The sequence below is a fragment of the Drosophila elegans genome, unplaced genomic scaffold (assembly GCF_018152505.1).
Source record: "Drosophila elegans isolate 14027-0461.03 unplaced genomic scaffold, ASM1815250v1 contig_349, whole genome shotgun sequence".
Classification (NCBI taxonomy): Eukaryota; Metazoa; Arthropoda; class Insecta; order Diptera; family Drosophilidae; genus Drosophila; species Drosophila elegans.
This window is the reverse complement of record NW_024545729.1, coordinates 1491765-1516982: the sequence shown is the minus strand read 5'-3', so window position 1 is coordinate 1516982 and position 25218 is coordinate 1491765. Positions and strand designations below refer to the sequence as shown.

Genomic DNA, 25218 nt, shown 5'->3' with positions numbered 1-25218 from the left:
GTTCTTATTTTTAAAAACTTCACATATCAATAATCGCTTTAACATAGGTCTACAATATTAACACATATTACTTTGTTTAGCTTAATTTAAATACATATTACCAATTTAATCCTAATTATATAAGCAATACATTTTAAAGTCTAATGCCCACTTTCCACACAGTCCATCCGTTGGAAACAATGGAAGGTAGATGAATCTCTGTGGAAACAGGCTATAAGCATTATTAATTTTATATGTTACTAAGTTTTTTTAAGCAATTTAGTCATAAAAAATACTTATTAAGAATCCATGCTATTAACTTACATTTTATTGATAAAAAAATTCCAAAAACGTATAACCATCGTTAAAAGTATTATATTATCTCTTCCATAAGTATCGTATAGACAGGTCCTATCGATATATCGAATAATAACTGCAACTCTGCGCCTATGAACAGAACACATTGCATGTGGAAATTAACAAAAAGTAGTTTTTGATTGTAAAGATATAAAGCTAGAATAACGGTTTGACTTATTGCTGTTTAATATACACTCAAAGTGGAATCAATATTAACCGTATTTCTGTATATAGCTCCATCGTTAAAGCACATATGCTCAGGTAAATGTGAGAGGTATAATAAGGACTGGGCAACAAATATTACATGATGACATTTTGTGCAAGTTGACTTTACCGTGCTAAGAAAAAATACAAATTAAAGCATCGACATGTGATTATTATGCTCAGAAAATACAGAATCGGTTAAAATCAATGGAACGTTTTCACTGTCGGAAGCTTTGTGATAATTTTGCTTCTCTCATTCTTACACATTTTAAGTCCTATCGCCACAACAGCAACGTCGGCAAATATGTAAAGTTAACAGGCTTGATTGGTTTTGAAAATACAAGTTGGGGAATAAGGTATTTCATGACGTATAGCCCCAACACACCTAAAAAATCAAAAAGTTTCATCTTATGCACAAAAAAAAATTTTAATTAAAATTAAATTGTGGTCATTCTGGACTATAACACTTAACATTGTTATGTGTGTACTTTATAAATATATTCAGACATACACTGCTAAGTCTTATACGTGTCTTTTCGAATTTCAGATACGATTCTGGAAGTGATACACCAATCTATTAACAGGTAAAATAGACATACAAATCATAAGTAAAACGGCTTTTAACTTTATTAATGTCTTATTGTAGAATCAAATGGTTGTGTGACGACTTATTTTAGTGGGTCCAAAAACGCCCCAGAAATCGTCAATGAACGGCTAGGTTGACCGTTTTGGCGATTTCCAATACTACTAACTCACTAAAATTGTACGTAATGCAACAAGCTATACAAACTATATCAACACAGTCAGATATAGCTAAAATCATGCAGCCCCATTCAGCACAAAATATGGTAAGTTTAGTTGGCAACTTAATCTTATTCTATCCCTTTCCACACTTTATAAGTTGTTATCTTTTATATGCCTACTATTTCTTTGAAAATATTTTGCGCGGGTTTCTCAATTTAATGAGCTTAAATAACGCCATACTTTTATGTTGCCATTGGTTCGTTAAGAATCTGCTGCGCCAAAAAAAGTGAACTGCTAAATGTTGTGTGGCCCTACTATGGCAAAAAAAATCGGAATAAGTAAATATATTTATAAATTTAAATAATTTGAGAGGTGAAATCTTAGGGAAACGAGGCACTGCTTTTAGTAGTAAGATACCTGATAACGAGCTTACATTTAAAATTGAGTATAATTTGCTGGTTCAGAAAAAAAAACATTCTAGTAAAATCCAAATGGAAGTCATCGAGTGGCCTTCTTACTTTAAATCCAGCTTCTTCAACATCACCGAGTTACTCTTGAAAAGAAGAACTAACATAAACACAAATAAAGATTTATCATCTTGGTCAGAAGTGAGTAGTGCAGAAAAGGAAACATCTCGTCCCAATAGACAAATAGTCTACTTTGTCATATCGTCTTCTGCGTATATATATATATCTTTGGATGACTCGATCACAAAGCGGTCATTGGAACGATAAGTCAGCTTAATTTCGATTTCAGATCATGTTTATAAACGGCGTGGATCGGACGAATATTTCATATAGCTCTAAAAAATCATCATTTCACTGCAACTTAAAGAAAAGTTAATTCCATCCCATATCAAAGATATACAATTTTTCTTTTTACATGTTTCAACATCATAATTCATCTACATCTTCGGGAAAAACACATTGACACATTTTTTTGTACCTTTGACCTTACCTAGATACTTGACAAATGGTTACCCCTTTAGCTTACCTAGGTACTTATTTTGTATCTTAACTAGATCCAAAGAACTAGTACCTTTGCCACCACTGTATAGCTCCCTTTGAAACAATCGGAAAAGTAAATAAAATAAAAACTATAACTTTGCCGTTATATTTTGTATTTATACAAATGTATTTCGAAACATGGTTACAGTTTAATGTTTCAGAATACCGGCTTTAGTTTTATTATAATCGGACAATGATAATATGTACAGTAGTGGGAAAATTAATATAAACGACATTTTCTTCTGAGCTTGAGAGGCAATTCCCAAATAAGTAGGAAAGTTCTTGGCTTAAAACTAACAAAAAGTAGAGCACTGAGCACTTTATTTTTTGCTTACGCCGAAACTTCGCCATATAATCTGTTTATTTGGAAAACAAAGGGCTAGTTTCTAGGTGAAAATCAAATTAAACATTTATAATCAGATTGGGTCGCAAAGTGCACTGCACAGCTCTTAGAACAAATGTTATATAAAAAAAGTAAAGCATAAGGTGCTTTTACAATCAAGGCGACGAAGAGTGAAAGTAGAAAGCTACCGACATGTAAAAGGTTTTAAGACAAAATTTTAAGTTGCCATGTCCATTGGTTGGAGCGCTACCGAACGTTAGGCCGTGGATGTATATCAAACAAATTTTTTTTTTTTAATTCTTTAAAAGGTCCTTTTAATTTTTAAATATTTATTTTTATTGTTATTTAATTTTTAAATTTCTCTTTAATATTTGTAAATGAATTATTTAAATACCTAGTCTAGTCCGGTACTATGTTAAACCATTATAAAAGGCAAAAAAAAACAAGACAAACGCATAATTCTTTGAAAACAATTTACTAAATAAAATAAACGTAATATATGCGTTTAAGCCATGATGATTTGCAGCTCAATTATTCGTCCGTTCCTATGACAGGTCTTTTATATCAAGGAAATATGAATGAATAGTTATTAAATGAAAAGTAATTAAATAAAAAACAGTGACCAAAGTTGACTTTTTAAACCTCTGTAACTTCTTTAAAACTTCGAAATTCTCAAAACGAACCGAATATATTTGATTTTGTGGTTGTGAACCCAAAAAGCAAGCTGTAAAGTCTTGCCTAAACAAAATTAGTCATGAAGTATAGGTGAAAGTTTTTTTTGTAAAAACCATGGTCAAGAATATGTATACTTTCTAGGGTCGGAAATGTCTCCTTCACTGCGTTGCAAAGTTCTGACTGAAAATATAAAACCCTCTCCAAAGGTATAAAAAGCATAAAATTGGCTAGGATTGACATGAAATTCGTTTCTACGCCGATTCAGGTAATTTCTATAACACTTTGAGCTGTGTGTCGATCAATTCGAGCCCTCTGCAAGGGTATAATAAGAAACAGCAAAGTTATAACGTTTTTTCATTTTTTCCCCGACGGTTCCTATGGGAGCTATATGCTATAGTCGTTCGATCCGAGCGTCTTTTTGTCTACATATTTACATTTACATTAATGTGCATGTTAATGTTGAAATTCAGATGGATTTCTCGGTCGATCAAATGAAAAGTATATGATTTGTCTGATCGATTATTAAAAAATGATAGCTATAGAAAAAAACCTAAAGATTACCCGAGACTTCTTAATACATTATTAATATAAAAATCGTATTACTGAAATCGTAAAAATGGAAACTCATAGCTCATAGAATTTATGATTCATCTCAGATCAAGTAACTATCGATTCATCGATTGTCAACAGTCATTGAAAAAGTATTGCTTACTTTTTATTTTTTTTTTAATAAATAAATTTATAGTTTCGATAGGTTTAGTTTCGAATTTTTTTTTACCCTTGCAGAGGGTATTATAATTTCAGTCAGAAGTTTGCAACGCAGTGAAGGAGACGTTTCCGACCCTATAAAGTATATATATTCTTGATCAGCATCACTAGGCGAGTCGATCTAGCCATGTCCGTCTGTCCGACCGTTTCTACGCAAACTAGTCCCTCAGTTTTAAAGCTATCTGCATGAAACTTTCCCAAAAGTTGTCTTTCTATTGCAGGTGGTATATAAGTCGGAACGAGCCGGATCGGACGACTATAGCATATAGCTCTCAAAGGAACAATCATAAAACAAATAAAAAAAAATGATAACTTTAGTGTTTTTTAATTTTTTGTTTAGTTCTTCGAGATATAGTAATGGTTAAATATTTCAGAATTACGTTTTAAATTTCATCAAAATCGGACGACTATAGCATATAGCTCCCATAGGAACAATCTTATAGCTGCCATAGGAACTATCGAATAATTAAGCTTCAATGTTTTTAAACATACTCGCAAGTAAATCACAATTCAAGAGTATTAAGTTGAAATTGTGCAAGGGTATATGAACTTCGGCTTGCCCAAGTTTGCTTGCTTTCTTGTTTAATGTAAAACAGTAGATTTCTGAAAGATACTGTGCTCTATAAAATTATCTTGAGGGAGCGCGGGTTACTCTTGGGCCAACGTATTTTCATCTTTTAAGCAAAATACTAATTAATTTCAAAATTAAAAAAAAAAATATAAACAATTTTGGTATAAAATTAGCAAAAAACAATAATTCGTTTCGCACCCAGTCGAATGAAACCGTTAGCGTTAACAAGTTTTTTTTTGCATTTTCGACCATCATTTTAAATGAATTAAGATTAACTTCCAAAAAGTGTTAGGTTCGGCTTTAGCCAACAATGGATTGTAAGCAGGAACCTTTTGGAATAAAAAATTTAAATAAACAAAACCTATGTTTGAAAGCAACCCAATTATAGATTTCTTTATTTACTCGTTAAAAAGTATGTTAGGGGTAGAAGAATGCGTTTCAGACCCTATAAAGTATATCTATTCTTTAACTGTCTGTCCGTATGAACGTCCACATCTTCGAAACTACAAAAGCTAGAGTTTTGGGATTAAACATGCAGATTCTAGTTTTGCCTACGCATCACAAATATATTTTAAAATTAAACCACGCCCACGTTACCGCCCACAAATAGTCAATAACTATTTTTCAAAATTTATAAGCATTAATCTAAATTTTCTGTAAATGGCCCCCCCAATATTTTCAGAGGGAATATTTGTTTAAAATTTGTTATTTAATATAGGGTAATCGGGTTTTGAATTTTCTGGTTTTAATGTCGCAAATGTCACCTTTACTGCCTTTCGAACTTCTGACCAAAATAACAACACACCACTGCAGGGGTATATTAAGATATTTCAATTTGTGCAGAAGAATTACCTTACAATATATTAAGACACGTTATAAAGTTTTGTTTTGTTGTCTTATTAGGAGTAATTTTCCTATTTATTTCCTAAGAAAATATGTTTGAGTAGAGTAAAGACGGATTGTTGTTTCTTAGAAATATTTTTTTTATCGTTTTTAAACCATTTTTTTTTTTTTTTGAATTCTTTAACCGTTTCATGATTTGTACTCTTTGACTACATTTTAAAATTTAAAAGTATTGCTAATAAAATTCTACAGTCCGGAAATATCCCACTCTTGTGATCTGTTGTAGATTTTGCCAGCCATTAAAAAGAACAAAAAGTATGCTCAACAGGTGCCATCTTCAAAGCCACAATCCCTTCAGCAGCCCCTGCAACAGCAGCATAGTCATCCCACATCACAGCATCAGTTTCAGATTAATAAGGCATATAACGTGGTCTCCATTCATAAGGCAGCAGCGCAGAACGCTCACCAGTCCCCGCACCTGACGCATCCGCATCAGCAACAGCAACAGCCACCATCCCATCACCTGCAGCAAACACAGCAGCATCAACAGAGCTATGCGAACGTTGTGAACAGATCTATATCCGGGTCTGGACCGGTTGGAGCCCAGCAGTCAACGGTCATGTGCAACAGCTCCAACATATTGACGGTTAATAGTTGTCAACTCAACTCGGGAGACATGAACTCGACTGCCATTTACAATTTATCCAGTCACCGGGCCCTACCTGGAGGTCTAGATGGAAACGTTTGTTTTCTAAACGTGCCGGACATTTCGAAGAATGGGACTAACATCGGTGGTGCAACAGTAGTGTCGAGCAATTCGATCCCCGGAGTCGGAAACGGAACAAGCTCTTGCAATGGAGCCAGTAGTAACAGTCAGATATCGTTGCCCAATTCGCACATGGGAACAACTATGAGTGTCACCCTGGGCACGACAACTGCGGGGACAAGCTACATGCACGACAAGAATATCGTTGGTGTTAGCGTCAATTGTGTTGATACTAGTAGAAAGTATGACTTTAAAAACAGTAGTTTGGTGTCAAATAATAGCTTCCAGGCATCCACAGCAGAGGTAAACCATCGGAAGTACTGTGATTCTAGGAACAGATGCGTTTTATAAAAGTTTTTTGTTAGTTTCCTTTCTTTATAACAACCATTTTTCAAATTTAAAGTCATTCAATAATGTATAATTCGTTCCCAGCAATAGGACAATTTTGACAACAGTTGTGGAAAAATAGGCTTTTTACAAATATTTCTTAATCTTAATTTAAATATTTGTAATCTACTGAGTACAAATTTTATTGGACGTAAAGCATAAGATAACTACGTAAAAGATCACAAGAGTATATTGGATTTGTAAATGTCAATATCGTAGTCGGAATAAATTGTCTGATTTCATTCGGGGAATCTGAAATGATACTTGTATATATTTGCTCACTTTTGCCAACTGCTGTTCCCCATTTTGTCGTTTAAATTGTTCAAGTTGTTGTAAAACAAATAATCCGAGATCTTTTCACTTTCATTTTTCACTTTTCGATACCTTTATTATTTGATTTACTTGTATTATTGTTTAATTTTGAACTGCTCCTTTCTACTGATCATTAATTTTCCTTTCGCATATTTGCAGTATGTTTCAACGGGAAACAACAGTTCTGGGAACACCCGTTCAAATCCACAAAGTGGCGGAATATTTCGAGGACCCCCTCCGGCGTCGAATGCGCAGAGAGGTCCCAGCGGCGGTGCAACCCGCCACGTCCATGTACAACCCATGTACTCACAGCCCATCCACCAGAACATGGTGCTTCAACCATACACACAATACAATCCGCGACAACAAACATTTCCAGCTTCTCACCTGCAATACGCACCCGGCCCAATGCCCTACTACCAGTACCAATACGTGCCAACTCTTCAACAGCAGCCGCCGCCACACGCCCGTAGTGCCGTTGCGGTGAACACGAACGTCAATGTGGGAAACACCTTGCAGCCAGTGCAGTCCGGACCCAATGGCCCACTGCCTGGGCCTGGGGCTAGCTCGTCACAGCTCCAGCTGCTCACGAGCACCGTGCAGCCTGGAGCAAACACTGTGATGGGAGTCGGGGGTCCTGGCAGTGGAATGGGACAAGTGGGTGTGCCCAACATGGTTGGAGTTGGAGTGATGCCGACAAGCGTGATGCCGACAAGCGTGCCACCGCAACCCGTGCAGGTGCAGCCGGCTAGCAGACGCCGGCATCAGCATCGCCTGCAGATAATCGATCCGGCAACAAAGAAAAATATTTTAGACGATTTAGATAATGACGTCTCGGAGCCGGTTACACTTTCAAACACATCGGCAACAGTCCTTTCAGAGGGTCAAATCCGTGTACCACAGCAAGATGGTGTTGGAATTAATAATTTAAGCAATGCTCCATCACAAGGATCTGAATTACGGACAAACGCTGCCCACACCCCCGTTGGTATGTACCTCTAAAGTTTTGTTCATTTGGAACACTCTGTTGCACAAGTCACTGCCAACATTTAAGTAGTAGCCTGATTACATTGCCGCATTAGTGGACTTTTTAGATGTGCCTGATTCCATTGGCGCATTAGCATTTAGCTAATGCTACTCCGACATGTGAGTGGCACGAACAGCTGATTTGTGTTTGTTATTTTTGAATTTTGGCAAATTCAAAATAAATTAATTAAAACTAATGAACGTGAGTGAGTTTACTAAGCTCTGTAATGCTCAGCAGGACATCCATAACGCGACCGAGGCATTTGCCAACTTGGACGACAAGGAGAGAAGCTGATTGCGTTGTTATGACGGGTATACAATATAAAAAGGGCAAGGATTGTGGTACTGCGAGCAGCATTTGCAGAGTGCGCTCTAGGTTTCAGTCATTTTTATACAAAATAGATGTCATATTCAAAAGACATCAAAAATTGCGCCAACCTTGCATATAGAAAAGAGCTGTTGTGGTGGCACGAACAAAATATCGTTAAACATCGGTATTTTCCGGTATTTTTTCTAAAAACGTTCGTGGCGAATGGTTTTAATCGCCTTTAATAATCGCATTTACTTTAAATGCGGCAGTTAGCCTTACGGGATTCCCTGTGTAAATAAATGCGCATTAGTCTAAATGCCGTTTAATGGAATCAGGCTATAACACATTTAATCATAGCGTCTTTTGGCACAAAATATTTATCCCTTCAGAGGGTATTATAATATTAAGAAAAAAATCTGTTTTCAAAACCACCAATTGTACATTATACTAGACTTGCAAATATTGATATTTAAAACACTATAAATAAGGTGTTTTAAATGCTTTATACTTCTAAATGCTTATACTTCTTTATGTACCTCTAAAGTCTTATTCTTTTGGAACGTTCTGTTGCATAAGTCACTGCCAACATTTAAGTAACACATTTAATCAAAGCAAAAAATATTTATACCCTCAGAACAATATAATTATGAGAACCAAATCTGTTTTGAAAACCACCAATGGTGCATTATACTACATTTGCAAATATTAATATTTAAAACACTGCAAATAAAGTGTTTTAAATGCTTTATACTATTAACTTAGTTACACTTTTTGTTAATATGTGTGTTTTTTGTTTTGTTTGCCTGTAGTGGTCTCTAGTTATGAAAATTTATTAAAGTAATTGAGTTTGGCCAACAAAATAGAAGAACTTTAGTTAGTTTTGACCATAAATCAAGTTTTTCATCACAAAAAATGCATAATCGACTAAATAATATTCAGTATACTATGCATTCTGGCGAGATATAATATCTTTCTGCAGAATTTAAAATACAATTTTTTTTAAGCATTACAAAGCATTTCTTGGTTTTATGACGCACAGTTTTAATATGGAAACAATACATTTTCCTAACAGCTAGCTAAAGCTTACACATTTTTCTTTTGCAGAACCAGTACCAATAAACCGCCAAGATGTTGGGCAGACTCCAATCGTGTCCGCCATGTCTGATGCACCTTCGGTTGAAATATTACCAACGCCTCAAAGAGGTAGAAGCAAAAAGTAAGTAAGCACCTTTTATTCACTTTGAAAGTCAATGGAAAGTTGTAACCTTATTTATTGAGAAGCACTTAAACCTGTAATTAATCAATTTTCAAAAATTGACTAACTAAAATTGAAACAACCTTCGAAGAACCTAAGCTTGTAAAAATAAATCTTAATAAGGCTTAGTTAGATAAATAATAAAAGAAAAAACTATTAAAATAATTGTTCCAGTTTTTGCTAAAAAGTGAATGATAACCTAACTTCAAATGAATAGATTTCTATGACACTTTCTCATTCAATGTGGTAAAAGTCATGCATTCAAATATTTTGGCAGATTCTGCTGTTTCAATGGAAACTCGGGTCAAACCAAAAGCCTATTTTTATTGCAACGCAGCGTAGATGACGTATCCGACCCTATAAAGAATACATATTCTTGATCAGCATCATTTAGAGAGTCGATCTAGCCATGTCCGTCTCTCCGTTTCTACGCAAACTAGTCTCTCAGTTTTAAAGCTGTTGCAAGTAGTATATAAGTCGGAACAAGCCGGATAAGACGACTATATATTTTAGATCCCATAGGTACAATAGTCATGGTTAAATATTTCAGAGTGAATTTGATTAAAATCGGAGGACTATATCATATAGCTCCCACGGAAACAATCAAAATATTAGAAAAAATAATTTTGGCCTGTCCATTTTTCACTTTTTTTTTTGTATTTCTTTTAATCATAGTAATGGATTAATAATTCTTTATATTCCCGGTGCATATCGGCTTTTGCCGATTTTTTTGTGCCCAATTCGCCAAACACCCGATTGGGTCGTGCTCGTCGGAAATACGCTTTTATTACATTTTGATACTCTCCCTATTGCAATCACGATCGTCTTTCGTTTTACCAAAGTCAGTTTTTGACTTCTACAACCGTCGATAATCCCAGACTGGATATATATTTTCAAAATATTTCTGGGTCGCAAACCAAGCCAGCTCCGTTATATCTGTAGAAATCCTACATTGCATATATTTGCATTACTGGAGATTTTAACATTGGTTTTTCGTCTGGACGGAGTGCTTGTGGCTAAAAGCATGAATTCGATTCCGTTTTTAATGCTTTGCATAAATTATTAGATCTTATATTTATCAAACAAACCCCGTTACCTTACCTTCATTGTATATTGATTTCTACGATCCTAGGTGTTGGTCTCTGTGTGTGTCGAGCTAATATCTCTTGTTGTCTTTTAGAATTAGTAAATGTACTTTTCAATTGCAATATGCTAAAGAATCAGCATGATTCGCTGGATCTGGGTGTCATGTTTAATGATAAGATAGGTTTCGTGGACCCCATAAATCCCATGACTCGCAATGTTTGTCTTTGTTGAGCTAATTCTGCCCTCTTCGAGGAACCCTACATAAAACTGTCCCTTTATTTTGCGTTTTCTCGCTCCCAAGTTAAATATGACTTTTTGCACTACATTTTTCAGATCCGCTACCTTGCGGATCTTTAATTTTTACAAGACTGTATAAGACCTTTTTGCCATTTTATGTGCGACCACAAAGAACCAAATATGACTTTCACTACTGCTTTTGACTTGAGAATAGAGTTTTGTTACCAACTGCTGGGAGCCTATTTTTTCCCCATCAAGGTTATAGTTTCATTTGCACAAAAAGTTCAGAAAATGTTACCTACTTACTTGTGGATTTAATTCTTAGGCGGAAAGTTTTCGTCAGGTTTTATTCATAGATTTCGTGACGAGATATCGAAAGTGCACTTTTCGGAAGTGAAAACTGAAACAAGGCCTAATATATTTAAAATACCTTATTTTAAGTAACTAATTACTAATTAAATTAAACTTTAATTAACTAATTTTAAACTGTTTTTTATTGTTTTAGAATTCCTATAGTGTCTCCCAAAAATGTATCCGAGTCTACTGCTGCTCCTACCACCGGTAAGTACATGAATGTGAACAAAGTGTTTTGCTTGTTTAATTAATGAAAATTAAGTACAACAAGAATGAGATTTGTTTAGTTTTAAAGGCAAAAACAATTGATAGCATAATCGATAGCTGGAACAGCTGATCTCAGATTTTAATAAATTATATTGATTTACTACTCTTTTTTTATTATGCCGGTTATAAAAAAATATTTCTAACATTATAACTAGTTATTTACTTATGAACGCTTCATAAAAAATTAATATTAAATTAAAAAAAAAAATTAATATTTTTTACTCATCGATACTTTTTTTCACACTAAGTAAACTTAACTAAAATTTTTAACTTTGTCAAAAATGTACAATTCTCGTAAGGAATATCTCTTTGGTCGCGTCATTTTTGTATGACTGAACATAATATATTTTTCGTTTTTCTTCTTTTGTATTGTGAAAAAAATCATCTAAAAGAAAAGCATGTGAAGGATCTGCCATTTTAAATGGTTAACACTTTCTGCGACTTATGTTTTTTTAAAGAACAAATTTTTACAAAACCGGTAATAATGTTTCGGTATCGGTAAAGATTTTTTTGGTTGCTAAATATTACGGTTACGGTTCCGGTTAGGCAAAAATATATGTTATCGGTCCCGGTTTCGGTTACGGTTTTGATTCAGTTTTCGAGAACAATGAACTTAAATAGACAAAAAAGACGATTTTACGTGTAGTTTGAGTCTAATAAATCAAAATTTCTTGTCATAAGTAAAATAAAGAATTTTTAACAATTTGCAGCCACTGAGTATGAATAACACGATACTTGAGTACGGCTGTAAACTCTTACCCGGAATGATCATATTAAAAAGTCTGTAGAGAAAAAATATGGCATAATAAGGACATTATCCATAACTAAAAATTGCCTGCCCACCCATATAAGTTTACTAATAGCTATAACCTGCATTGTTCTAGCGCTATTTTATGGAGTAGAGTTTTTTCAAACTGTGACACTACCATTAAAAACAAAATTAAAGTTCTATTTAATTGAATAGCCAGGTATATATTCAACCTACCACACCTACCTACCTACCAAATCACGTATCCGAGTTTTCGCAGAAAATATTCGATATCTCGCTAAATGAATGGATAAAGATGCGAATCTTAATTTTTCTTCGTATCTTTTCGAAAAACTTCAGTTTACATCCTCTAGAAGAGCAAACAATCTTACTTGCATAAGACCTAGATCACTGACATCCGAAAGACAATTTTTAATTAATTCTATTCGATCATGGAATGGCAGTTCAAGATAAAATTATTCACACACCTTAAAAATACTATTACGTAAATTAAAGGTTTACTAAACCAATATTTTTTTTAAGTGCATAGGTAGCGCTAAAAGAAAAGGGATTAAGAAAAATTTAATTGTTTATGGAAAAACGACGTTGAACGTGACATTAAATTTTTTTTAATTGGAGCTTTGGGCCCGGTTTGCTGAAATACTCCACTTTTTTTAGCACAGTTGATATTTTGTTCAAAGTACGCGTTGAATGACACACAGTTTGCTTGGATCCGATGCTCCATTCAAAAGCGATTCAAAAAATATATATATTTTTTTGTATACCTTAAAATAAGAATGTTTGGGTGTTTGTTTGTCAGTTTCAAAAAATCTTGTTGTTTTAGAACCCTTGAATATTTTTTTGTGTTGTGCCGTTAAAAATCTAAGAAAATTGTCTACGTTTTGACTAGAAAGGCTACAGATGAATGCTATGTGTCGTTAAAAAGGTATTGTCAAATGCTAATCACGATTTGTTGACATCATTGTGTGAAGGGTAGGCTTTCCAAGTAGTATATGTAGGTTTTATTTGGATATTTAATTTGATATTTTTAATAGAAAGTATCGGTTACAATACCACTCGCTCTCTGATATTGATAATTTATATGACCGTATTCTACGAACTCGACGTTAACAACACTGTTAAGTTATATGCTGTTCACAATTGATTTAAATACAAAAGTCTTATACTATTTTATTTTTGTTTTTTACGGTTTATTTAAAAACGGCACTATCTATTTTTGTGTTACTTGTTTCATATATAGCCCTTGATATATAACACGTGTTTATGAAAGAGAGTTTTCGAAAGTTATAAAAGTACAAAAATGGCAACATATCTCAGTTCAGTGTAGTTAACGTTGCATGGAAAAAAATTTCCTCCCAAAAGTATGCACTACCAATTTGGTGAGGTTATTGTTATAAAAAACGTTTACTATTTAAAGGGAAAAATTTGTCATAATATATTTAATATACATTACTTACTTTTTAAAAATTAAATTTAAAACTATTCTTAGTTTAAGTAAACTTTTATGAAATCCGATACTTTGCACAAAAGTTAGCAAGATGTGAGCGAAATTCTTAAAAAAACAACGAAGTTATGAAAATATTAATGTTCTATTGGGAGCCACAAAACTATCTTGTTAATTTATATATCCTTGAAAATGGTGCTATAATTTCAGACAGAAGGAGACATTCCCGACCCTTCAAAGTATATATATATATATATATATATATATATATATATATATATATTTGATCTAGCCCTGTCCGTCTGTTTGTCCAACCATTTCTACGCAAACTAGTCTCTCAGTTTTAAAGCTAATTGCATAGAGACCTCACAAAAGTTGCATTTCTATTGCAGATAGTTTATAAGTCGAAATATACATCAACACTCATGGGAACAATCGGGAAAATAAATATGAGTAAATAAACCTTCGCTGATATTTTATCAATTGATTTAAATATACTTCGATTCATAGTAATGGTTTATTGTTTTAAAAGCTTTAAAGCCTTCCCAAATGTAGTTTGTTAAAATAAAATGAATAATAAGTAGTATAGCTAAAGATTTTTGTGTAAAAATCAAACCAAAATGCGGAAATTCTGCTTATTGACATAACCATCGAGTTTGAAATAAGCTTCATCTGAAAAGATGATATTTTTTTACATTCTTTTGCACATAGTAATGGTTTTATTTAAATCATCATAGATTCAATGATTTTAAACATGTACAGAATTACTTCGAAATTTATATGTTTTATAAAATAATCAATTTTTGCAATAGCTGAAAGTTTTTACAAAAACTTCGGCTGGCCGACATTTTCTTCCTTTTTTGTTTTTTTTTTATATATTAGTTAATAATAAATTTGAGATATCCAAAAAATTAATCTAACTTTTGAATAGAAGATCGCAGACGTCTGACCGCAGCATAAGACTCGATTTATACGATTCACATTGCTTGCTTCCCCGAATATTTGTGGTGCACGCACAAGTGGTCTTCGTGAAAATCGGCATTTTTTCTGGATGCGAGTGTATTGTGTGTGAATACATTTTCACTTTTACTTTTTAGATTATTTGCAGACTGCTCGGAGGGCTTTCGGCTGGCAGGCGGTTATTTTCTGTTCGTTGTTTAGTTCGTACCGCGTTGGATCGATTTGATCAGCTTTGTCTTAGTGTTGGTGTGATTCGACATCATCTGTGTCTATCTATAGCGGCTAGGCAACAACGCGACAGTTGGCCTGTAAGACACCCGCGCTAATGTGAAATAAATACACATGCATCTATAAATGCGTGCGTTCAACATATACATATAGTACAAAAAACGTGATTACATTCTTATATATTTTTTGAAATATTGTTAATGAATTACGAACATTCGTTTTACAAAGTAGTTGACGTTATTTAATCTTGTCAATGAGTTCACATAAATGTGAATATAATATTTACATATACAGTTGAAAATACTGTTTTTATAGTTCGTTGAAAGCTAATAAGCGACGGATTTATATCAATAAAATATATTGATAATAATTAATGTTGGTGGAACGAGAACACTCTAATTTAAATTTGATTTTTAGTACAAGTGAACAAACAAAAATTGTTAAGGGTTGGCTTTTACGAGCTTAAGCCTTAGGTAGTCTAATTGCTTCTTTATGCGCGGTAAGCTCTTGAATAAAAGTAAACTACAAATAAATGTCTCCGTAATATCATCAGGCGAATAGTATATAGTATTATACAACTATGAAGATAATTAATGGCCGGAGTAACCTTTCATTCCGTGACATAGTTTAGATTAGGGTTGCGTGGACAAACCATTGTTATATCTATATGCTTGACCAACGGCTACATAATTAATAAAAGAATTGCGATTTCAAAGACTTTACAATTAGAAAAAATTAATCATGGTTTGTCGGTATTTGAATTTTAAAGTGGCGTGTTTTGCTATAAACTTTACTGAGAATACAAATTTTAAAATGACATATATGTAACATTAGTTCAACCGCATTTAATTATGATAAATGAGGTTTTTCTAAGCACAGTTTTCCACTACAGCTATAGTCCATCGGCTCTGGTATTTGCGGTACATTTCATTGAAGAAAATCACTTTTTTTTTCTTTTGTTTGGCTTTATCTTTAAGAAAGGTCTCAGTTTGTAAATCGTCACTTGGAAAAATTATACAAAATTAGTTATAAAATTCCAAAAGAAATTTGATAATCGTAAGAAATGTCTCAATTGTAAGAAACAGAACTCAAATATAACCATGCAAAATAAAAAAAAAAAACAGCCAACAAACTTCAACCTAAGTATTCCTCCTATAAAACAATCTAAGTTTATGTGGCGCCATCTGTCGAGATGCATAGCCAACACTGGAAGCTAAGAGCGTGCAGCACCCCCACCGCCCACTAACAGTTCTGTAGTTCACTCTCTATCTTTCTTTCTTTCTCTCTCTCTCTCTCTCTCTCTCTCTCTCATCTGCTAGAAGCGGCAGAACAGCGGCTGATCAGTGGCTAAGCAGGGGCAGAGAGGCGGCAGAGAACTTTATAAACCCCATAACTCCTAAAATAATAATGAACATTTTTGGGTCTACTGATAGATATGACCGAAACATCTAAAATGTCTCAAAGTGACAGTACATATTCTTACGATTTACTCTACGAGTAAAGGCTATAATAAAGAAATCTTCCTAATTAAATATACCGCAAATACCAGAGCTGATGGCGTATAGGTGCAGTGGGTAACTATGCTTAGAAAAGCCACAAACAAACGGACGACTATTACATATGGCTCTCATATGAACAATCGGAAAAAGAAGAAAACAAAATTTTAGTTTGCTGTCTATTAATCTTCTATTTTATTTCTTTAGTTCTTTGAGATATAGTATTTATTTATTAATTCAGAATTACGGTTTAAATGGGACAAATCGGATTGTAAAAAAATAAATTTTTAAAAAATTATAAATTTTCTTTAATTTACTTTTTTATTTTTCTTTTGGATAGCAATAGTTTAATAATTCAGAATTACGAGTTTAATTTATATTCAAATCGGAAAACGATATCAATGCTTTTAAACATTTGCATCGAAATTTAGATGCTTTAAAGAATATTTAATTGTACCAATAGCTTCGGCTTGCCGAGGTTTGCTTCCTTGTTTTATCAATGGAAATGAAATTTTAGCACAAAAAAAAAAATATGAGTGTTGAGTTATTGCAAAACTTTTTTTTATTTGGATACTTACAGATGAAACGGATGATGCAGTGTCAAAACCTATTGCTGCAATCACTAAGGAACCCTTACAGCAAAATCCGGCGCATCAAAAATTATTTGCGTCCGAATCAACGCAACAGAAGCAAACGGTATCAAATACTGAGATTATAAAGGAAGTGCCAATTACCACAGAGGAAACCACAACTGCTGAGTTGGTTTCTGAAGTGTCCTCCAGAGACCTTCCAACAGAATTGCCAGCTGTCAATGTAGAGAACAGTACACCGTCGTCGAATGTCGCTGCCGAGTCTGAAAGAGCTGGTGTTGACGAAGTACCACCCGCTGATTTCATCTCGGATTCACCTATTATGCACAAAGGTTTAGTTGAGTCTGAGGACACCCTTTCGACCGAAACATTAGTGAAATCTACAGAGGAGAGCTGTAATGATAACCAAAGCGAAGAACAACCAACTCAACCAGAATTACATTTAAGAAGTGTCTCTAATGAGACTAATCCATCATCGATGGCACTGAAAGAAGACACTTGTTTGGACAATAGTCAAACCGAAGCAGCAGACACTACAAATGCAAGAGACAACGTAGACGTCTCGGAAGAGGTCCCTACTAGGGACTCAACTAATAAACTTCTTTCAACCGATAACACAGGAGAAGACGTAGATCCAAACTCAGAACTAAAGTCTGAACCAAAGGCAGAGACGAGCCTTGAGGAAAATCCCAAATCTACTGATAGCAAAATTGAGGGATCAGGTATACCCGTAGCATCTTGTATCAACTATAATGAGGGTCAATGGTCTCCAAGCAATCCAAGCGGCAAGAAACAATACAATCGAGATCAGCTATTACAATTACGGGAGGTAAAGGCATCGCGTAATCGGCCAGAAGTAAAAAATGTGTCCATTCTTCCTCAACCGAACTTAATGCCATCATTTATCCGCAACAACAATAATAACAAGCGCGTTCAATCGATGGTTGGTATGATTGGCAATCGTAGCAGTGAGTCTGGAGGAAACTACATTAACAAACAGATGTCCATGTCAGGTGTCCAGGGTGGTGGCAGCAGAAGCAGCATGAAAGGCATGATCCACGTTAATCTATCCTTAAATCAAGATGTTAAACTAAGTGAAAACGAAAATGCCTGGCGCCCACGAGCCTTGAATAAATCAGACGGTGACGGCGACACAAAAACAACGCAAGAAAAAGATGAATTGGTACGTCGGGTTCGTGGTATTCTAAACAAGCTCACCCCTGAAAGGTTCGATACGCTGGTCGAGGAAATCATAAAATTGAAGATTGATACACCCGACAAAATGGACGAAGTAATTGTGCTGGTATTCGAAAAAGCAATTGACGAACCAAACTTTTCGGTGTCCTATGCTAGACTATGCCATCGTCTTATTTCGGAGGTGAAGGCGCGAGACGAGCGCATGGAAATAGGCACCAAATCGAATTTGGCACACTTCCGAAATGCTTTGTTAGATAAAACCGAACGCGAATTTACACAGAATGTCTCCCAAAGCACTGCAAAGGAAAAAAAACTGCAGCCATTCGTGGATAAGATAAAGAAATGTACCGATCCAAACGAAAAAGCCGAACTTGAGGCGTTCTTGGAAGAAGAGGAGCGAAAAATACGTCGACGCTCAGGAGGTACGGTTCGATTCATCGGCGAACTTTTCAAAATATCCATGTTGACTGGTAAAATCATATATTCCTGCATTGATACACTTCTCAATCCTCATTCTGAGGACATGCTTGAATGCCTATGTAAGCTACTTACAACTGTGGGTGCCAAGTTTGAGCAGACCCCAGTCAACTCAAAGGAGCCAAGTCGGTGTTATTCACTGGAAAAATCCATAACGAGGATGCAGGCAATCGCTTCAAAATCTGACAAAGACGGTGCCAAAGTCAGCTCCCGAGTGCGCTTTATGCTTCAAGATGTTATAGATTTGCGCAAGAACAAGTGGCAAACGTCGCGAAACGAGGCACCCAAAACCATGGGCCAAATTGAAAAGGAGGCGAAAAACGAGCAGCTTTCGGCGCAATACTTTGGCACACTTGCCAGCACCACGCCCGTGGGATCTCAGGGCGGCTCTGGCAAACGAGACGATCGTGGCAATGCTCGTTACAACGAATCTCGCTCTGGTAGTGGGTATGGCGGCAGTCACAGTCAACGAGGTGACAATGGTAATCTGCGACACCAGCAGCAGAACAATGCTGGCGGAGGTAGTGGCTCCGGTGGGGCTGGCCACTCCAATGGCAACAATGATGACAACACTTGGCATGTGCAAACCAGCAAGGGAAGCCGTTCCCAAGCAGTTGACAGTAATAAACTGGAGGGTCTGGTAAGTTAAGTTAGTTAAATTCAAGTTAATTTCATATCTTTTAAAACGTGCACAACTCTAAAAACCAAAACTAAATAAATACAGTTTTTAAATGTTTAACGTAGGCAAAATACCTGGATGAAGCGCTCCGAATGGAAAATTTAAAAAGTGTATTTATTTAGTCGAATGCGTATTCATTTTTCGTCGCAAAATGTATGTCAGAGATTTTGTTTGTTGAAGGTCCGATCGTCACGACGTTTTCGTTTGATACTGTTATAAGACGACTATTTCTGATATGGTATATTATTATTATAGATCAGTATATTAACTCCTACTTGCGAGTAGATTTATTCTTTTGTTTAAGGAATGATGATAGTTTAATAATAATGTACGCATGAGGGCAGAAATTAGCTAAAAATTCGTTTTATTTGAATGAACTTTCAAATATTCAAATCGTTTCTGCCTAATACAATTTATTTGCGTTTATTGAACTTCTAAGCTAAGAATACCATGTCAAAAATTTAAATGGAAATACGAAAACGTGCTCTGAAAATACAACTTGTATTAGTTTCATTATCATTAACTTTTATTTGTCAAGATTCTTTGCTTTTTAATTTAATTAACTTTGACTTTCAACTTTCAAATATTTCAGTCTAAACTTTCTGATCAAAACTTAGAAACAAAAAAGATGGGCGGACTAAAGCAATTTATTTGGGATAACAACGCAACAAGACAATCACCTGCGCCCTCAGCAACACCATCTAATCCCTTTGCTGTCCTATCATCTCTAATTGATAAAAACAGCACTGACAGGGATCGCGATCGAGATCGCAGTGGACCCAGAAATAAGGGCTCATACAACAAGGGATCTATGGAGCGCGATCGTTATGATAGAGGTATTTCTGTTTACCATTTGTTCAATAATTAAACAAACATTAATCTAAAAATTATCCAAAAAGGTATACATTCAAGAACTGGATCATCACAAGGATCACGAGAAAACTCATCCTCCCGCGGTGGCCAGCAAGGTCAGAGTCGCAGTTTATTGAGTTCTACAGTTCAAAAATCTGCTAGTCATTCAAAATACACGCAACAGGCACCACCAGCACGTCAAACTGGCAAAGTAAGTAGTAACTGTAAAATTAATTTTGTTTTCCCTCATATAATGTAATGAATACGAGCCATTCGAATTTGTGTATTATTAGAATTTGTGTATAAAAGAAAAAAATGCACAGCTCAGGCGAAACCTGCCATGTCCGTCTGTGTCCGTCCGTCCGTTTTTATGCAAACTGGTTTAGTTTTAATAAGTGTGTCAGTATTAAAGTAAATGTATTAATTCAATACTAAACAATATAGCCCCTTAACTTTTTTAAAGAGTATATTATAAATAATATACCCTATAAATTCAATATGCAGCATGTCTGATTTTAAGATTGATGGAATTACCCTATTACATTTTGATTGCCTAAGTGACGTCTTTCACCAACTTGGGCTGCGGTGACTAAGGTCACTACACCAAGATCAGGAACATTACGATAGCAAAACGACATGACACCCGAAATCAAAGAAAGCGAATTATGTTAATTTTGATAACATTCATTTTGGACGATTATAGTTGTAAGAGAATTCAAACTTCGGTCGCCGCAGATCTTTCCTGTCCTATATTTATTCTCCCATCGCTAATTGAAATTATCATTGATTTCTTTTAGGCACAGTCATCGCTGGGCAGCTCCAACGTCAACGCTGGCGGACTTTACCGTGGCAGTGATCACTCATCGACTGCATCTTCGTCTGCAACGCTACCGCAGGGTATTCGTTCTACGGCTCCAGTAGCAGTGTTTAATGAGGCCAATGAAAGCGATCTTAAGATCATCAAATCTGTTGTCTCAGAAATGATTGAGCTTGCGGCAGCCTCGAAGGCTGTAACGCCTGCTGTGGTTTCGTGTATGAAACGAATACCGGAGGAACTACGCTGTAGCTTCATATATTACATATTAACAGACTATTTGCATTTAGCGAATGTCGGTAAGCAGTACAGGCGGTACCTGGCTATTGCTGTTTTCCAACTTATTCAACAAAACTACATCTCTGTGGATCACTTCAGACTGGCGTACAACGAATTTAGCGAGTACGCAAACGATTTTATTGTTGATATTCCAGAGCTTTGGCTGTATATTCTTCAATTTGCCGGTAATATTATCGAATACTCCGCTTGCCAGCATATTTTATCAGTTCTTTCTTTCAACTATTTCAAAAGTCCTGATCATTGTTTAAAAACAATATTGTATTGATAGTCACTGATTAAGGTCTGCTGGTGACCGGTTAGCAACTTGTATATATTCTTATATTTTACAACAATATTTACAACGGTTTTTCTTACAGGGCCATTAATTGTAAAGAAAATCTTGACTGTATCAGATTTGTGGAACAAAACTTTGAAAGACAACAGCCCAACACGCGTGGCTAAAAAGTTCCTTAAAACTTATTTGATATATTGTACACAAGAAGTGGGACCGAGTTATACTCGAAGTATGTGGGTCAAGTTCAACTTAAAATGGTCAGATTTTATGCCTGAAAGTGAAGTCGCTGACTTCATTTCATCAAATGTGAGTTTGTTTATATTTAAATATACACTTAAGTTTCAAAAGTTTTCAATGTTTAAAAATTTCAGCAGATTCAAAACAACTTATAAAATATTTATCTAAACTTAAACTGTTAAACTGTTCTATAGATCAAGGATTAAAACATTTGTACCTTTTAAGCAGAGGCTGTAAATAATGAATATAAATGTGTTTTTTAAATCAAAATTATTATCATTATATTTTGAAAAAACAGAAATATTTCACTGGAAACATCGATATTTAGTAAGTTTCAGCCGATAGTTTCTATGGCAGATATATAGTATACATATCTTTTAGCTGCCATAGGAAAGATCAAAAAATCATTGAATAGAACTTACTCTTTATTTAATAACTTTTGATTGGTAGGTGCTATCTTTTTGATTTCTTCAGCAATAACTGCTTAAATATATTTAATATGGAGTTTCCGACTCCATAAAGTATTTATATTTGGGATTTAGCATGCAGATTTTAGTTTTAGGTGGCCCACTTGGCAGATTTGTAAGCTTATATTATTCGTGAAATCGCGGCACCTTCGATATCGATACTTTATTTGAAATTATGACAATATTCATTATAACCCATTTATTATTTTCAGAAACTGGAGTATGTGGAAAACGAGCTGAAATCTGCAGTGATTGAGCAAAAAGAGACTCCAGAGAAGCACGTTAAAAATGTGATAGATCATATTGAGCACTTGCTGAAGGAAGGAACGACGGCAGATTGCATTATTGATTATAGTAACGTAAGAAAGTCGACATTTGTGTTATAACTTAATATCAAACTTGAACTATTTTCTAGGGAAACATAATGGTGGTTGATAAGTTGTTTATCAGGGGATTGACCGAAACATTGAGTAATTTCTCAATTCTCTACAAGGAAAATAGTTATAAACTTGAGTCCGAAACCTTCCAAAAGTTTTGCATACCAGTCTTGCAACGATACATTGATTCTAACGAGGACCATCAACTTGAATGCTTATATGCTATGCAACTTTTAGTGCACGGCTTGGAGCATCCCAGAGGTAAGACTAAACATATGCATATTTTTTGTATGCCCTTGCTAAAGTTTTAATAAACTTTATTTAGTGTTACACGGCCCATGCGGTCAAGTTCCCAGTTCAATTTATCTATCACTTTAAGGGCATTACATGTACCGAAGTTGAATTTTCTTGTTCACTATATTGTAATAATTTATTTCAGGACTGCTGAGTGAACTAATTGGCGAGCTTTATGATGCCTATGTAATACAAAAGGAATCGCTCTGTAAATGGCGTGATTCAAAGGATCAGTCAGCTGGCAAGGGTAAATTACTTACACAAATTTGTACGCTTCCTAAATAATGTATTGTTATTTATTTATATTTTATAGGCGTTGCTGTAAAAAGTCTTAATCCTTTTTTTAACTCGTTATTAAACGATGAAGCCAACTGAAACCGCAAAGTAGCTGGCCTAGACAGCATACATTTGAAAATTGTAATAAAATTAATTAAAACGAGAGAGAGTTGGTGGGAGAAGAATGTTCATTAACAGTATATATATAGATTTCGATATGGACTTATTCAACAGAAATTCTGGTTCATGCATTAAGAGTATATGCAACAATATAAAAGTGTATAACATATGTAAAATAAAGCGAACCTAAAGGAAATTTAAAGTTATGATGAATACTGCTCACGTAAAAAAACGCTTTTTTACGAGGTTGAAATGTAGAGCTCTAGTTTTCCGATTTTCTATAGAGAACCTAAATCTTAATAAAAATTCTTATTTTGATTACAGCTTAATTTTCCTCGACATTCATCGCCACCATATACAAATTTAATTAAAGAAAACCGATTAAAAATTTCTCAACATTTTTAGTTCTGATTTCAAAGTAATAAAATATTATTTTGAAACTGTTTTGTCAGGCAACCAGTTGAATCTTACTAACGAGACCCCATTTTAGCGAGTTTATCAAAAATCTAGGGAATAAGGTCTTGTACTGTCTAGCTGCGCTTACTGACAAGAAATTGGAGAAAAAGCAATTGTAAATAGATATTTGGAAATTAACAAAATTATACGACAAACTGAGATCAAAGCACTTTTGGATTCAGAGTTTAATTTGGGATATTTAAATTGGTATTAGAGCAAGGAGTTTGCTCATTATTAACATTATTTAACAATGAACAATGGATTCTGAATAAATAATATATATTTTCCTACCTACGCAAGGTAGGCGCGAACTAAAATCAACTATATGTATGCGTACGTAAGGATCTTGAATTAAAAATATGAATAAAATATAAAATGAAAATCATTTGCGACCTATATTGAAAACTGATAAAAAAAACGAATCGTTAGTAACGATACTTAAGTTATATTGACATTGTTACAATGAGCTCTTTGATATAGTTACTGAGGTGGTACATTCAAAGTCATTTAAGTCTATAGAAAAAAATGGCACACGAAGAAAAAAAAAACATAAAGCATAAGTCAAGTATATAGCCAAAAAATTCCTCGAACCATTTTCCCATATTAGTTGGGTGCTCCTGAGTAGGGTTCAGCGGTATAGCAAAGAATCCGACTTTTGACGCGAGGATGAAAAATCTTTATACATAAATACGAGTTCGATCGTTTCCGATACGCATCAATAACGTTGCAGAACGCGGAGAAAGAATCTTTACTCCACAACGCCTACGTACTAAAACCCACTTCATATCAACTAGGGCTGTGTGTATTCCTTTATTTATTTCTATATTAATGCCAAGGTATCAGTCCCCGGCTTGAACCATTATCCATGTCTTTGACATATGACGTCAAAGTTGAAATCTCTGATTTTACACAATTTCTCCAATCTTAAAGAGCCTTTAAAAAATATTTTTTTAATGGAATCAATTTTAGTTTCTCTTCGAAGCTTGTTCAAATAGTATTTAGTTAGATTTTTTATATAATAAAAAATAAAAAATTGTTTATTTCATTTTTAGTTTGCCCGCTCCTACGAAGCGCTTTTTATTTGTTTACAACAGAAGATTAGTCATTTGTTACGCTGCCGCTTTTTGTTGCAAAACAGATTTTAAATAAAAAAATTTGAGTTTTTCATTCCGTTCTGTCGAAAAATCAAAATAATTTAGTAAATTTGTAACTTTTATAGTCGGATTTTATTGACTCGTTAAAACGCATTTAGCACAAGTCGCAGTTTTTTAAAAAGGGAATCCATAAGGCGAAATGCCGCATTTAAAATAAATGCAAAAATTTAATGCGACTTCAAACCATTCGCCTCGAACGTATTACAAACAAAAATACCGAAAATTGCAAAAGCTATCGATTTTTCGTTACTGCCACCACTACAACA

General features: G+C 34.5%; 1 protein-coding gene across 5 annotated transcripts; it reads left to right on the top strand.

Moving 5' to 3' along the window:
* Positions 1-419: 419 nt before the first annotated feature.
* Positions 420-23538, top strand: LOC108145297 (eukaryotic translation initiation factor 4 gamma 3). 5 transcript variants are annotated; one of them, XM_017270614.2, is made up of 16 exons: positions 420-597; positions 1088-1124; positions 1187-1388; positions 5778-6560; positions 7116-7944; positions 9397-9508; positions 11376-11431; positions 16969-19292; positions 19924-20167; positions 20231-20394; positions 20981-21461; positions 21654-21877; positions 22488-22634; positions 22691-22913; positions 23092-23193; positions 23260-23538. In XM_017270614.2, exons 3-16 carry the CDS (start codon positions 1311-1313, stop codon positions 23319-23321), a joined length of 5829 nt encoding a protein of 1942 aa, XP_017126103.1. In that variant the 5' UTR covers positions 420-597; positions 1088-1124; positions 1187-1310; the 3' UTR covers positions 23322-23538. The 5 variants fall into 5 exon arrangements, with proteins under 5 accessions (XP_017126103.1, XP_017126105.1, XP_041564551.1 ...); XM_017270616.2 differs by lacking the exon at positions 5778-6560 and having other exon boundaries at positions 422-597; XM_041708617.1 differs by lacking the exons at positions 420-597; positions 1088-1124; positions 1187-1388; positions 5778-6560 and having other exon boundaries at positions 7854-7944; positions 9397-9512.
* Positions 23539-25218: the final 1680 nt, after the last annotated feature.

Excerpts from the sequence above, each read along its gene's own strand:
- LOC108145297 (XM_017270614.2), top strand. The coding sequence starts at position 1,311 with ATGCAACAAGCTATACAAACTATATCAACACAGTCAGATATAGCTAAA. Across the intron at positions 20,168-20,230 it reads GCGCGATCGTTATGATAGAG|GTATACATTCAAGAACTGGA; the intron begins GTATTTCTGTTT and ends TTATCCAAAAAG. Across the intron at positions 20,395-20,980 it reads CAGCACGTCAAACTGGCAAA|GCACAGTCATCGCTGGGCAG; the intron begins GTAAGTAGTAAC and ends GATTTCTTTTAG.